The sequence below is a fragment of the Wyeomyia smithii genome, chromosome 2 (assembly GCF_029784165.1).
Source record: "Wyeomyia smithii strain HCP4-BCI-WySm-NY-G18 chromosome 2, ASM2978416v1, whole genome shotgun sequence".
Lineage (NCBI taxonomy): Eukaryota > Metazoa > Arthropoda > Insecta > Diptera > Culicidae > Wyeomyia > Wyeomyia smithii.
In genome coordinates, this window is record NC_073695.1 from 110,013,863 (window position 1) to 110,026,890 (window position 13,028).

Below are 13,028 nucleotides of genomic sequence, written 5' to 3' on the forward strand. Positions count from 1 at the left end.
TAAAATAGTAATGGAACGCGTAATGGAACCGCCACTCATGCTGCAATCAAGGCGCAGAATTCTGAGGTCACATTGTGCATCTCGTTTCGAGTAACTCGAACAAAAATAAATGATCGCTGATGGGAGTTATGTTTCGTTTTTCGTGTTTTCATTGACTTTGTGGGTTGACAGGTAGATGAACCAAAGGACGAATGACAATGACCGCTTCCTTTCAGCTTCAAGCAAAACTGCCATTGTGTAACGTGCTCGAAAATAGTAAACATCGTTCGAAACGAGCTGCACAATGTCACGCCTACAAATACAGCGTGGCTTCAACCTGCACCTCGCTATGAAAAAACTTTGACGACCACTATTTCCAACGCTACCTTTGGTTCATATGTTGAATCGTTCAAGCAACACAACTGTGGTAGTATGGTCACCGGAAATGCATCGCTCGCTCTCGCTCTCTGCTTGTTCGTCTCTCAAACCTGTAAAGTTGGTAGTTTTGACAACATGGCGCTTGTGTCACGGCAGTAGAGAGAGAACTGAAAATTACATGTCAAATTGCGGATTATTTTTTGCATTTTTGTGGAACCAAAAAAACGAAATCGCCGTCTACTGCGGGCAACACATTGTAGTAGTAAATGAAAGGCGCAAACATATTGCTGCTCTTTTCTTTCAAATGCCGCAAAATCGTGTAGTGTGATTCTCTCAACGACAGCCTAATAACAGCCGGGAGAGTCGTTCATCCGTCAGTGACTGGCAGCGCGGCCATGTTTGAGTACGGTTTATTAACTTACGGTGGAGAAGTGCACGGTTTGTTCCGCTAGTTTTCGCTGCGTTCGCCTCACAGTGACATTTTTGACATTTAAAGGACTATAAACGTCGCGGGTAATCTGCAAACAAAAAGGTACAGTTGGCTGCCGGCAGAGAATTTGCATTTACTGCGGCACGAAGTGAAAGCCTGAGCCGGGAACCGTACTACCTTTTTCGTCTCCAATAGCTGCGGATTCCTGCGCAACTGGAAGCATAACATAATCGCCAGTGCGTTCGCGGCGCAGAAGGCGAACTATGAAGAAAATAGTGCAACCAGTGCGAAAGGTAGAAAAAAAATACTAATCTGCAAGCAAAGCTGCCTGGCGCTTGAAAATTGCTGTCGATCTTTCACATTTGCATTTTTCAATATCGTAGCGCAGAAAATGAAAACCCTCGTAATTTGTAACAGTGTGCGAAACTGCAGATGAGTAAACGTAGTCGTATTGTAGGGGTACTGTTATAAAAATCGAATGTCGCGGGACAGAAGCAGTGTTCCCAGCAATGCATCTCTTCGCCTAATTTTACGTTCTGCTTGATTGACAAAGGAAACAAATTTAAATCTTATAAGATAACAGATCTTATATGCTTACTATTTTCAGATAGATGCTGTAAATAGTAAGCATATAATGGACAAAAGTAACACACATTTGTATTGGCTTATTGAAATGAAAACTGTTGTATCAGCAGATGGAGATTGCATTATAAAAACGGAAAAGATGCAGTGCGAATTAGTTGATTGTTTATAATTTATACAGTTGTTTAAAAAGTTTATATAACTTTGCACCAGAATGCATCGTGGATTCCAGATTCCTTAGTATATAAATGAGTACTGAGTGTTTGTAAATATATCTGTACTGGTTTCTCATACATTGGCACTGTTTGTAGCCAATTTAAACATTCTTGTTCCACTGGCTCAAGAGTATTTTAGATCTGGTTTAGGATCCAACAGGTATACTTGAAAAATATACTCGACATAACTCATCAAAATTGATGCCTCTTATTTAAAAAAATGACATCTTTTGTTTCTATAAAAAGAGACCAGTACTGTAATGAAATATAGAGTCGACTCTTGTAAATCGTTCACTTTATTCTTCCATTATACATTGCCATATGAAAATTCCACTGTGTTTTCCTTCGGTGTACAGTTCAAATATATAAACTTGAAATTGAACAAACAGAATGTTTTATAATAGACGGTCTGCCAACACTGATCACGTGAACATTCATTTTGAGAATAGAATTCAATGTTAGTTTTCTAGACCACTTTCTTGAATGCAAAGCCCCTAATGCACCAATCGTTGCATTTTACATCAAAATTAATCCAAGCGTCCACCATCGTTTCTGGCTGTTCAGCGATCACATCGTTTTGGAACTTATTGAAATATTCGTCGCACCTGAGGTCCATCCTTTATCAACAATGATATCAAGTGAATATGCTCATTAGATTTCGCTCATTCAAATCTCAAATTTTCAGTGCAGGGAGTTGCAGTGATGCTAGATATCATAAATATGAAGTCACTCGTGAAGCTAGGATGGGAAAACTCTAAGCAGGTAGCATGGAAGCTATTTGACGTGACGAACATAGAAAACAATTTGATCTACGGTTCCAATTTCCTTTACTTCAAATGAACTATACATAAGATGTATTAAATACCGCATTGACGTAAAAATAATACGGAGAAAAAAAATAAAAAAGTACTCTGAATTTTGTACCAGAGCCTACTACAGACATTACACTTATTGTGTAAAATTGTTCGTTGTTACACTATATTTGAGATTCTTACAAAATGCATGAATTGGACTTGGGATGATTACGGGGATTTTATCTCCAAGAAAATTTGAACGGCATCACCATTCTGCAGTGTTGGCAGATAATTCCCTATCTCATTTACCGTATAATGTTGGAGCGAGAGATAATGACAACAAATGTAGGTTGCAAGTTAGTCAATAATCGTATACGTGAAAGAAAAGAGACAAAAAATCAATGTGGTAGCTTGCAGAACATGCCTGATCTCCCCTATGTACAGTCGCATATGTATTTACTGCGTGGTAGTGTATAGACATAATCGAGTAGGCTGCGAGTGACTGCGGTAGTGAATTGTGAATGATTACCTGCGCTGCTTCTGAACATCAAAAATGTTTTGAATTACATTTGGTTTTTCTTCTTAACTGGCGATTGACCCGCTTTCAAAACTGTTGACAATCATTCGAACAGTTTTGGCGCGGATACCCACTCGAAGCAAACCCGCTCCAGCATACCGGGAAGGAAGTGTGTGAATAAGTGTCGTGTAGTGAAAGCAACCCGGCCGAGTTTGAGTAAAATGTATTCAAGAAGCGCTCCCGCTAAAATGGCTCCCTCTAAGGTTTCTGTTTTTTCTCTTTATTTCATGAACTGATTTAATTAGTGCGGATATTTAAAAATAGCCCCTGTGTAGTTTGAGCATAATTCTGAAGACAGTGATGCGCTATCATCAAGAGTGTAATTGGTGTGGCAGGATATCATTTTTTAAAAGCTAGATTAAAAGTGACGCTACCGCTGAATACCACTATACAGGGAGGTTCCCTCAAGACGCTTTGGATTGAAGCAGTGCTGCCAGTATACGTGTACTTGTATGATATACGTAAAATATGTTTCTGAATTTTTTTTTTTTTTTTTTTTTTTTTTTTCTGAAAATTCTTGCAACATAAAAGCATCGTTAACATTTAGCTTGCTATAGAACGCCAATAATGAGTGTATTTACTTGCAATAGATTTGCACGCCCATATGGCAGGTAAACAACCGAATTCAATATATTTTATACCGCCAGAGGACAAGGCTTTTAAATGCTCCACAACAAGCTCACCTTTTGCTTTCATTCTACTGGTTAATATGTGCCAGTTTAATGAGTTCTTATGTTTTTGTATAATATCTTAACTTTTTCAATTTAAGAATGTGTCGATGTAATGCATTCATACATAAGAGTATAATACACCAGAGGGGATTCACTGCTGTCAAATTTCATATATGTGTGCGTTATCGCAGATCAACTCTGGTCCATGACGTTTGTTGGTCCGTGATGTTTGTAACTATGAACAATAATGGGGGAAAATCACTACGCAACACTTTTATGAAAGTTTACCGCGGTTTCTCGAGTTTTGATAAAAAAACGTTCCAATTCTATAATATTTCATATCGATCATTTTCATGACCAAAAGGAACAAAAACCAAAACAAACGCTATGTTGTCGAATATGTTGGTTACACGATGTTTGACAGGTAGATCCCCCCTGTAATACATCTCTCTGACACCGTAATCCCATTCGCGTTGACGGTGTTGCTGATATTTGTTTGGTTTTTGCATGCGAAAAAGAAGGAAGGAAATATTTTTGCTTTTGTCATCACGCACATTTTGACAGTAACATATGAGTGTTCACGTAGGTGCGAACAGCTTTCAAAATCTCTTCCAACGCGAATAACCCGAATTACCTATAGTTTGACAGTACCCCCATTATGACGAACCCCTCGATGCCGAGCCCCAAACAACAATGGCCGCAAAGGAAAGACATCTGACGTGCTCTTCACTCCCGTTCAGTGTTGCCTAATCTATCGATGTCGCTGTTTATAGCAGTGTGAGGCACAGCAGTGTAACATGCCATTTCATTCCCGCGTATACAAAAGTACAGGCTACGAACGTGTCAGGGAGGTGCATTCATACATAAGAGTATAATACGTATAATACGATACATTTCAAATCGAATGGCATCCCTGCACCAGCCTTGTCGTTTATTCTGGCTTTTCTCCGTTTGAAGGCTGACTGCTGGTGAAATGTGTAACAAACACAACCATACAATCCAAGCTTGACAAGGATAGGCCAAAACATACTGTAGGCTGAAGTGGCGTGCTGCAGCTTGTACTATGGTATCGGCCACATAGTTCGGAAAGAATTGCGAAGTTATTGTGTGTATTCAACACTAGTAACCGATTTTGGATCGGCGGTCATGCTTACCGCTGAATGGATATTACAACAGCTTATTAAGCTCATTGTACTACTACATGCAAATCGATCACTCATGTTCAGATAGTGACCAGCATTGATAGCAAGGCAGTAGACTATCTCACCCACAGTTAGCGCAACACAAGCATCATTCAATATCAATAGATATCTATAATTTATTGAAAGGTAATAAAAAACACAAATTTTTCTCTTGAAAAGTTGATATATTCGTTTCATTGCTTTCTACGCTAGCAAATGCTAATACGGTTTATCGCAACTGCTTCACAAGTATAGCAAGTAAAAATTCATTATCAGCTTAAATTGCATTATTTCTCGCATGGGTTTGCGAATACAAATCTGACAATTGCTTTGCTTTTGTCAACTCATATACATCCTGTATCTTCTCTCAAACGGGATTTCTGTGACTGTATGTGAACAAGTATGATCACACATTGCGTCATGACAAATTTTCTCTCAGTCAGCTTTTGTCAGAAGAACTATCAAAACGACGAACTAATTTTGACAAGTCTCTACTGTGCAATACATAAACTACCTTATATCAAGTTCTAAATTTCAATAAATCTGTAATGTTGTTCAGAATGAGTAGTGAAGAATGTAAATCCTAATATAGGAAAATGCTATTGCGTGTACGTGAAAAATGTACGACAGCCAGTATATTTCTGATAGCTAGTGTTTAAGTTTTGTGAATGTTGTCGAAGAAAATACCAATTCGATATGTGGAACATCTACAAAGCATATTTGCAAAGAAATATTTACACCGGATACTGTAAAAGCTGTGCACAGTCGAATAAAACGTTTGTTTTTTATCTCCGAAAGATAACAGAATACAGCATCAGAAAGTGATCATGAAGGGAATTTGTTTTTTTTTTTCTTCGAAGATAAAACAAGTCGATTTTTTTTCAGGAAAACCTGACTGTAACAAGTAAAAAAAGGGCCGCAATTGGTCATGCGTCGATTGCTTCTAAAGCTAATTTAATTGAACAATGTTTACTATTATTTTTTATTGTTGCATCTGATGGATTTCAGGTTGTGAGTTTATTAGCGCTGGTAGTTAAGGAAACTTTATTCTTAAAATAAAAAAAAAAACAAAATTCTAGACCAGTGGTTCCCAACCGGGGGCCCCAAGGGGGCCAAGAGGCTCACTAGAGGGGCCGCTTGGTAAGTTTGACAGGTAATTGAAATTTTTTCAAGATATCCTGCAAAACTTGTATGTAAAATTATTGTGGGGGCGGCGAAGCTCACTGTGTTTCGCAAAGGGGAACGTGGAGTCAAAAAGGTTCACATTCTATTTGAAATGAACCTTAGTTTTTTAACCTTCCTGAAAAGTTGTTTACACAAAAACTATAGGAACCGCTTAAAATACCGGCGTCACCAAAGTAACAAAGATACTGAAAATTAGGGCTTTGTAATAAGGTCTTCCAGAATATACATTTTTTTATTAGTTCAGTGGAAATGTGTTTATTATCAAAAATCGTATTTTGAGATTTTAAGCATAAATTCCAATTAGGGTAGGACATATTGGTTTCAATGTACAGCCTTTATTTAAAACATAAGTATGCTTAAATATATTAGGTATTCCATTTGTGATCAACAGGACAACCTTTATTAGCTAATGTCAGTTATTAGGGTTTTTTTACTATAGCAAATGTTGCCTTAGTATAAACTGTTCAGATTCTTAAAAACTAATGCGTTTCGACATGCATCGCAGTTTTTATCGCAATGAAAGATCGACACTAGACTCGCAGTTTCTATCAGAAATTAACGTATTCATTCTTGACAGGTTTTTGGATCTCCCACAACAACAACTATTCATCAGCAGCAGCAGCAACAACAACAACAATCCACAATGCAGATGAATGCAGTTCGAAAGATTAACAGTCTCCTGCAGAGCGGCGCCGTTAGTGTGACCGGTATTTCCGGTAGCCAAGCCCGAATGCTGCCGAAAAAACCATTGAATAATCAACAGACTAGCGTTTCAATAACCACCACCAACAGTTATGTCTCCAAGCAGCAGAAATGCTACGTTTGCGGAGACAATGCTGGTATCAATGCCACCCTTTTGACGGAAGCGTCCACTGCCACGTCACAAACCGAGTTTACTTCGAAGATAGCAAAAATAGTTGGTGAAGGATACATGGTCATTATTGGAACCGACGACGTCGTGTGCAGGCGGTGTATAACGCTCTTCAACCAAATGGATAAACTTGAAACTGATCTAGAACACGTACGGACTACGCTTACAAATTATATTCACAAGAAATATAATATATTAGACGATGACCCGGGAATCGCTCCACCGCCCGCAAAAATACAACGTCTCGGAAGCGGTACTGTGGGCGGAACGGCTGCTACGACATACAGTATAAAGACCGTAAATGACTCAGGGCAAGAGATAACCGACGTATCCAGGAAAGGCAACACTTCTGGTACACTATCGGATCTCACAAATAGTGGCATAGATATCGAGAGTCAATTGTCAAACATGTTTGATAAACCGCAACAAATTGTTACACAGCAGGTACAGCCACAACAGCAACAAATACAAACGACAAACAATGGAGCGAATATCAGTAGCAGTTCGGCACAACAGCACACGCCTACCGCAATTATTCGTCGAAATCCGATAAAAATGTATAAGTGCATGTCTTGCGATTTCAAGACCCAGGATCTTACCCAGTTCCAGCCTCACTATGAACAATGTAAAGCGAATCAGCCACCTGCAGCACCAACTGCCACAACAACAACAACGACAACGTCGTCCGCCTATCGTTGTAAATTGTGCAAAAAGATCTTCGCCTCTGTAGCGCTACTAAAGCAGCACAACGCCCAGGAGCATCAAAATACCGTACAACAGCAGCAAGCACAGCCTACCGAAATCAAAATCGTAGAACAGCCAAGCCCAGCATCGGCTGTAACACAGCTATACGCCTGTAATATGTGCACTTATAAAACTCCAGACAAGCAAAATCACGACGACCATCTTCGGAAACACATAAAGCTGAAACCATTCAAATGTCGTGTGTGTTTGATGCGATTTGAAACCCGCGAACAGGCTTCTATTCACGCGAAGAATCATCAGCCTGATTACTTCAAGTGCGGCATATGTAACGTTACGTTCAACAAACGTGAATTGCTAATGAAACATTTAGAAACTCACGAGAATGTTAAAAAACACGTCCCAGTACAGAAACACACTACGATTACGACAGTTCAGCAGCCGGTAGTTCAACAACAGCAGCCACAACAACAGCAAATTATCCACCAACAGCAGCAGCAGCAGCATCAATCGCCACAAATTCATATGAAGAATGAAATGCCAGTGGCAGTGAATCAAGTGGCCGATTCTTCGACGCAGAAGCTACTGCAGGCAACAATCGACGAAGCGCTACGAGATACGATTGGGGAAACTATCGATGCCAAATCGATTCAATTTCACTCCTGCAATACTTGCTCCCTGACATTCCTAAATGAAAAGTTATACACTCAACATATGAAAATGCACTCCGGCAGCGCCGGTGTCCAGGCACCAATTACTGCAACTGGTAACCAAACGATTGGTGGAACAACTATTACCAGCAGTAAAAAAATGGTAAATACGAATGCAGCTCTTAACAATGGAGGCCAGCAGGAACTTCACGGCAAACTGCTTGCGCCGGGCGGTGGCGGTTCCGAAACAGCACTCACCACTAGCCATAGCATCTCGGATGGCGACCTCGAGAGTATATTCGAGAAAATACACTCGGATAAAAGCGATATTAACGCGAGCGATAATTTGGTCATCACCAGTCAGGACAATGCTAGCGGAAATATAACGTACAGCATTACACTTGCCCAACAGGGTCAGCAAGGTCAAACTTTTGTGCAGCAACAATCGCAGCATCAACAGGCAGCGGAATCGACGGATAGCAAATTGGTAATTATTTTTTGATGTCTATTCTTTTACATTTACTAAAGTGCTTTTTATTTAATTTCAGGTTACTCAGAATCAGACCAAGCAACAGACTGGAGTCAGTATCGATATGCCTACCTTAGATCAAGGCGATGATCAGCAACAGCAAGGTCAAATTCAAACCAAACCGGAAACCATGAATATGCCCGTTAGCATGCCAAGCTTAGACGACGATGGCGAACAGTCACAAAATAGTCAGAACTCTAACGCGGAAGGAGTCCATATGGAACTGGAAGGCATGCAGGATGCCGATGGTCAACCTATAAAGTTTATTTTGAATGAAAACGGTCAGATCCTTCAACTGGATAATCATATCCTGACTACAGATGCCGAAGGAAATCAGATTCTTGTGCAGGGCACAGACAGCGAACAGATTCAACAACTGTTGCAGAGCGTTGGAGTAGTAATGCAAAGTGGAGAAGGACTGGGTGAAGGTGAAACGTTACAGATGATTAGTGGTGATGGTCAAACGGGGCAAATGATACTAGTACAAGGCGCTGATGGGCAAGAGCAGTTAATTGATGCTTCGCTGTTGAACGCGGATGGAAACATTGTAATTCAGCAATCTCAAGAGGGTGAACTGAATGCTGAGGGAACACATATAACAACTGAAGATGGTCTTCAGATTCCGGTGTCAGTGGCGTTCACTACTTCCGGTGAAGTAGATCAAGAGGGTAATTTGACAGTATCTATGGCTGGCGGTGAAGGTGGAGAACAGCAGATTCAATTGCATTTGCAACAAGCTGGTGACGAACAGCAGGAAGGCGAGGGTCAGCAGGCTATCCTAACCGAGGGTGGACAAATAATATTGCAAACCCAAGAACAGGTGGAGGAACAGCAAAAACAAGATAACCCAAATGAGCGAGTTCAGAGCACAGTGAGCAGTGGTACTAACGCTGGCTCAGGCCCAGGTACTGGTGGAAGCGGTGTAACTGCAGCAAATGTGACAACGACTGCAACCGGTGCCGATGAGCAGGGACTGTTCAACTTTGATGAGCTCATCCAACCTCAAGTCGTTATAAAACAACAGGTAAGGCGAGATTGATCCTAAAACCAAGCTCCAACCAATGCAACCACACTTCTATGTTTGTTTGGTTCTGTTTTGTAAAAAAAGTTCAAGATCAGCTTTAGATAGGTACACACTGAGCATCTTCAGTTTTTTTCCGCTCTCCTTTCTTTTATTCTTTGATTACTAATTTAAATATTGCAGTAGCTACCCGTAGCTGATTACGTGTAAACTTGCATTCTATAATAAGGTAATTCGCACTATAAGAAACTAAAACAAAACCCAGTTCCGTAACTAATTTAACGAGCACATTAAAACACACTGTCAAGCTCAAACACACGGCACTATGATTGCACATTCATCGTGTAGAATCCTTGTTAACAAGCAATCAGTTTATGTCTGTTTGATCGTGAACTACGAAAACATTCAACAGAAAAGGATTCATAATAATAAATACATCAGTTATGATAACATTAGGACACAACTAGTTTTTTTTTAGTAATTAATGCCACTGCAAAACCTTGGGCGAGTCCTTAAAAAATTGGTGTAATATTTGAAATGTTTTGCTAATAAAGATTTCAAAACTACACCACAAAGCGTTTGTTTGTCTAACACTTTGTATGGTTACGTATTCACTACAACAATTGATGACAGCATTGAGTTTACAAACTAAAGATTGCATTACTCAGTGCACATCCGAACTACCCTTTATGAATGCATGCAATATGTGTGGCCCACTTGCTGCTAATCCTTGTTTTAAATTTTTCGATTAATAAGGAAAGATTTTCGTAGATTGAGCCATTTGGTATTGGTTTTGAGGACATGTTTTGTTACAGGCAACTAAAATTACATCTACATTATCAGGTTCTCTGATTGATAATATAACCAATTCACTAAACGTACTGTTGTTTTGTTGAACGTACTTTTTGATACAACTTTTCATCTGCTCTCAAATTGTTTCATTCTACAAATTTGGTTATTTAATCAACGGCACAAGCAGTCCCATCCCAGCATGGTTTCTTACACACAAAACATGAACTGTGAGCCTCACAAAAAATAGTCAACTTATAAATTCCTGAGTGTACTACTTCCGCGACTAACTTTTTATGAAGAACTTTGCGCTTTGAATGAAACGGTTTTCGAGAAACTTCCGTTTCCGACCATTTCAACTTGAAGCGAAGCGGTGTTAAATTCCATTTGTTATTCACAATACTACAGCTTTTATAGTTGTTTGGAAATCTTAAAAGCATGATATTTGATTTTACAATATATACATTGTTTCTATTGAAACGATAAGCAATCCACTAACCCGCATGTTGAATTTTATGTTGCACTTGCCCATCTTTTTATTTCAAATCTTGTTGCTGCATTCTATTGCTTCGATCGCTTTTTCTTTCTTTTCTCCATTGTATACCGTGTAGACGGAAATGTCCTCAGAAGAAGACAAAAGTAACAAAGACGCAAACAAACCTGACCAGAAAAACGAATCTGTCTGAACACAGTTTGCTTCTTAGTCCAGTCTTATAAGTAAGGGCAGAAATCCACAAAAAAAAACTTGGTCTTGTTTACAATATTCACAGCCAGCACCCTAGGCGGAACCGAAGTCCCAAAAAACATCATCCTTATCCACCGTAGGCATCAGTTGCTGGATGACCGATATCGGTAAGCCTCATAATAATTGTTTTTACTTTCAGCGAAGTTTAGTATCAACTCATTTCTTTAAGTATGATGGTACACTAAGTTTGAGAATTATTCTTAAAGTAGGTTAATAAATTGAACACATGAGTACAGTAGGTTGTGTTCAATGCACACATCTTAAAAAATGAAACATGATTAATATCAAACACTGTAAATAAACATTTGTACATGGTTGGTAAGTGTTTAATAGGAAAGTAATGGCAAAAACTGAGTTTGTAAATTTATCACATAGAATAATCGAATCAAATCTATGGAAAAATGATCAGAAAACCTTAACACGGAATTTTTACTTTTTGTATTCTTCTAGATTTAAGGTTTGAGAATGCATCGTAGAAATAATAATCTTACTATTATAGTTCAGTTCACTTTTAGTAACTTTTTTTTTCTTCTATACAACTACGTTAGTATGCAGTAATAAAACAGTCATACGCCGCACGCTTTCAAAAGATAGCCGATTATTCTCCGGCACACTCGATTCAGATAGCTTCTTGATCCGTTGGATTTATTTACGACTTGTATAAAACAAATCTCCAAAACATAATAAAGATAAATAATTAAGAATAACATAGAAGTACTGAAATCATACACGGATGCTATTTTAAAGTTTGATTTTGAGACATAGGCTACTATAACTAATACACTATCATTTTAGAACAAATAATAAGAATAAACATTCAAATTAACGTTGAATCGAGATACCGTAGATTTTCAAAAGGTACTTAAATTTTTCCTCTTTCGGTAGAAATATCACAAATCCTTAGTGTTGTTTCTTAAAATTTAACAAAGTGTTTCATAAACCGTAGTAAACCACCGCATTTTCCACTCTGCCGAGCCATGCTTCATAGCCCGAAACAAATGAATCTCAAATTGAGCGAGATTTTCCAGCGTTTCTAAATAAGTTTTCACGGTTATTGCAGCATGAGGCCTAACATTGTCGTTGAACAAAACCTCTTTGTCGTGTCATTCTTGAATCACGGACAATTTTCCTGTTATGGTAAGCTCTTCGCATCAAACGACGTCTGTAGGGGTCCCCAGTGAAGGTTTTGCCCGGTTGAAGCAGGTCACAGAGGCCCATTACAGCTGACGAGGTGAGCGGCTAGTAACTCGCCTGACCAAAGTTGGTATAACGAATGGCTTACCTGTGAAACTGGTCGATTCAGCTGTCACCAACCAAGTTTCACTTGCGTTCTCGAATACATCATTTTACTAGTCTCATCAGTGACTGGAGGTGAGGCAAGTTGCTCGCCTCGTTTTCATGTGCGTACTTTATCTTTCAAGCTAGTTATTTCACTACTAGCTAACACTAGTTTAGCAACAAAGTTCTCATTGTCCGCAGTAACGATTCTCACGACTTGCATATATGTTTTAGTTTAAAGAAGCTGTGAGTCCTTGTTTGAAAAACCACCAGAAAATATTAACTCAATGTGCCACAAACTTTTGAAAGGTGCATACTATCGTAGTTGTTTTCGAGCAGTTTATTTTTTCGTCGGTTGTAATAAAACATCGCCAAATACTCGAAAACTACCTAAAAACACTGTTTTAATCCTTGATCCAAGTAAGCTAACTTACTCCCCACCTCGCCTATG

General features: G+C 39.0%; 1 protein-coding gene across 6 annotated transcripts; it reads left to right on the top strand.

Annotated features, from left to right (window-relative positions):
• The first annotated feature begins 484 nt into the window (after window positions 1–484).
• LOC129721344 (putative uncharacterized protein DDB_G0271606) lies at window positions 485–12,160 on the top strand. 6 transcript variants are annotated; one of them, XM_055673795.1, is made up of 4 exons: window positions 485–1,080; window positions 6,570–8,702; window positions 8,764–9,768; window positions 11,166–12,160. In XM_055673795.1, the coding sequence occupies exons 1-4, from the start codon at window positions 1,051–1,053 to the stop codon at window positions 11,238–11,240; spliced, it is 3,243 nt and encodes a 1,080-aa protein (XP_055529770.1). In that variant the 5' UTR covers window positions 485–1,050; the 3' UTR covers window positions 11,241–12,160. The 6 variants fall into 6 exon arrangements, with proteins under 6 accessions (XP_055529770.1, XP_055529769.1, XP_055529772.1 ...); XM_055673794.1 differs by lacking the exon at window positions 485–1,080 and adding an exon at window positions 2,298–3,158; XM_055673797.1 differs by lacking the exon at window positions 485–1,080 and adding an exon at window positions 2,299–3,158 and having other exon boundaries at window positions 11,325–12,160.
• Window positions 12,161–13,028: the final 868 nt, after the last annotated feature.

Bases quoted from the DNA above. Each gene is read 5' to 3' on its own strand.
- LOC129721344 (XM_055673794.1), top strand. From the start codon at position 3,117: ATGTATTCAAGAAGCGCTCCCGCTAAAATGGCTCCCTCTAAG. The intron at 3,159-6,569 runs GTTTCTGTTTTT...CATTCTTGACAG, and splicing joins CTAAAATGGCTCCCTCTAAG to GTTTTTGGATCTCCCACAAC. The intron at 9,769-11,165 runs GTAAGGCGAGAT...TATACCGTGTAG, and splicing joins AAGTCGTTATAAAACAACAG to ACGGAAATGTCCTCAGAAGA.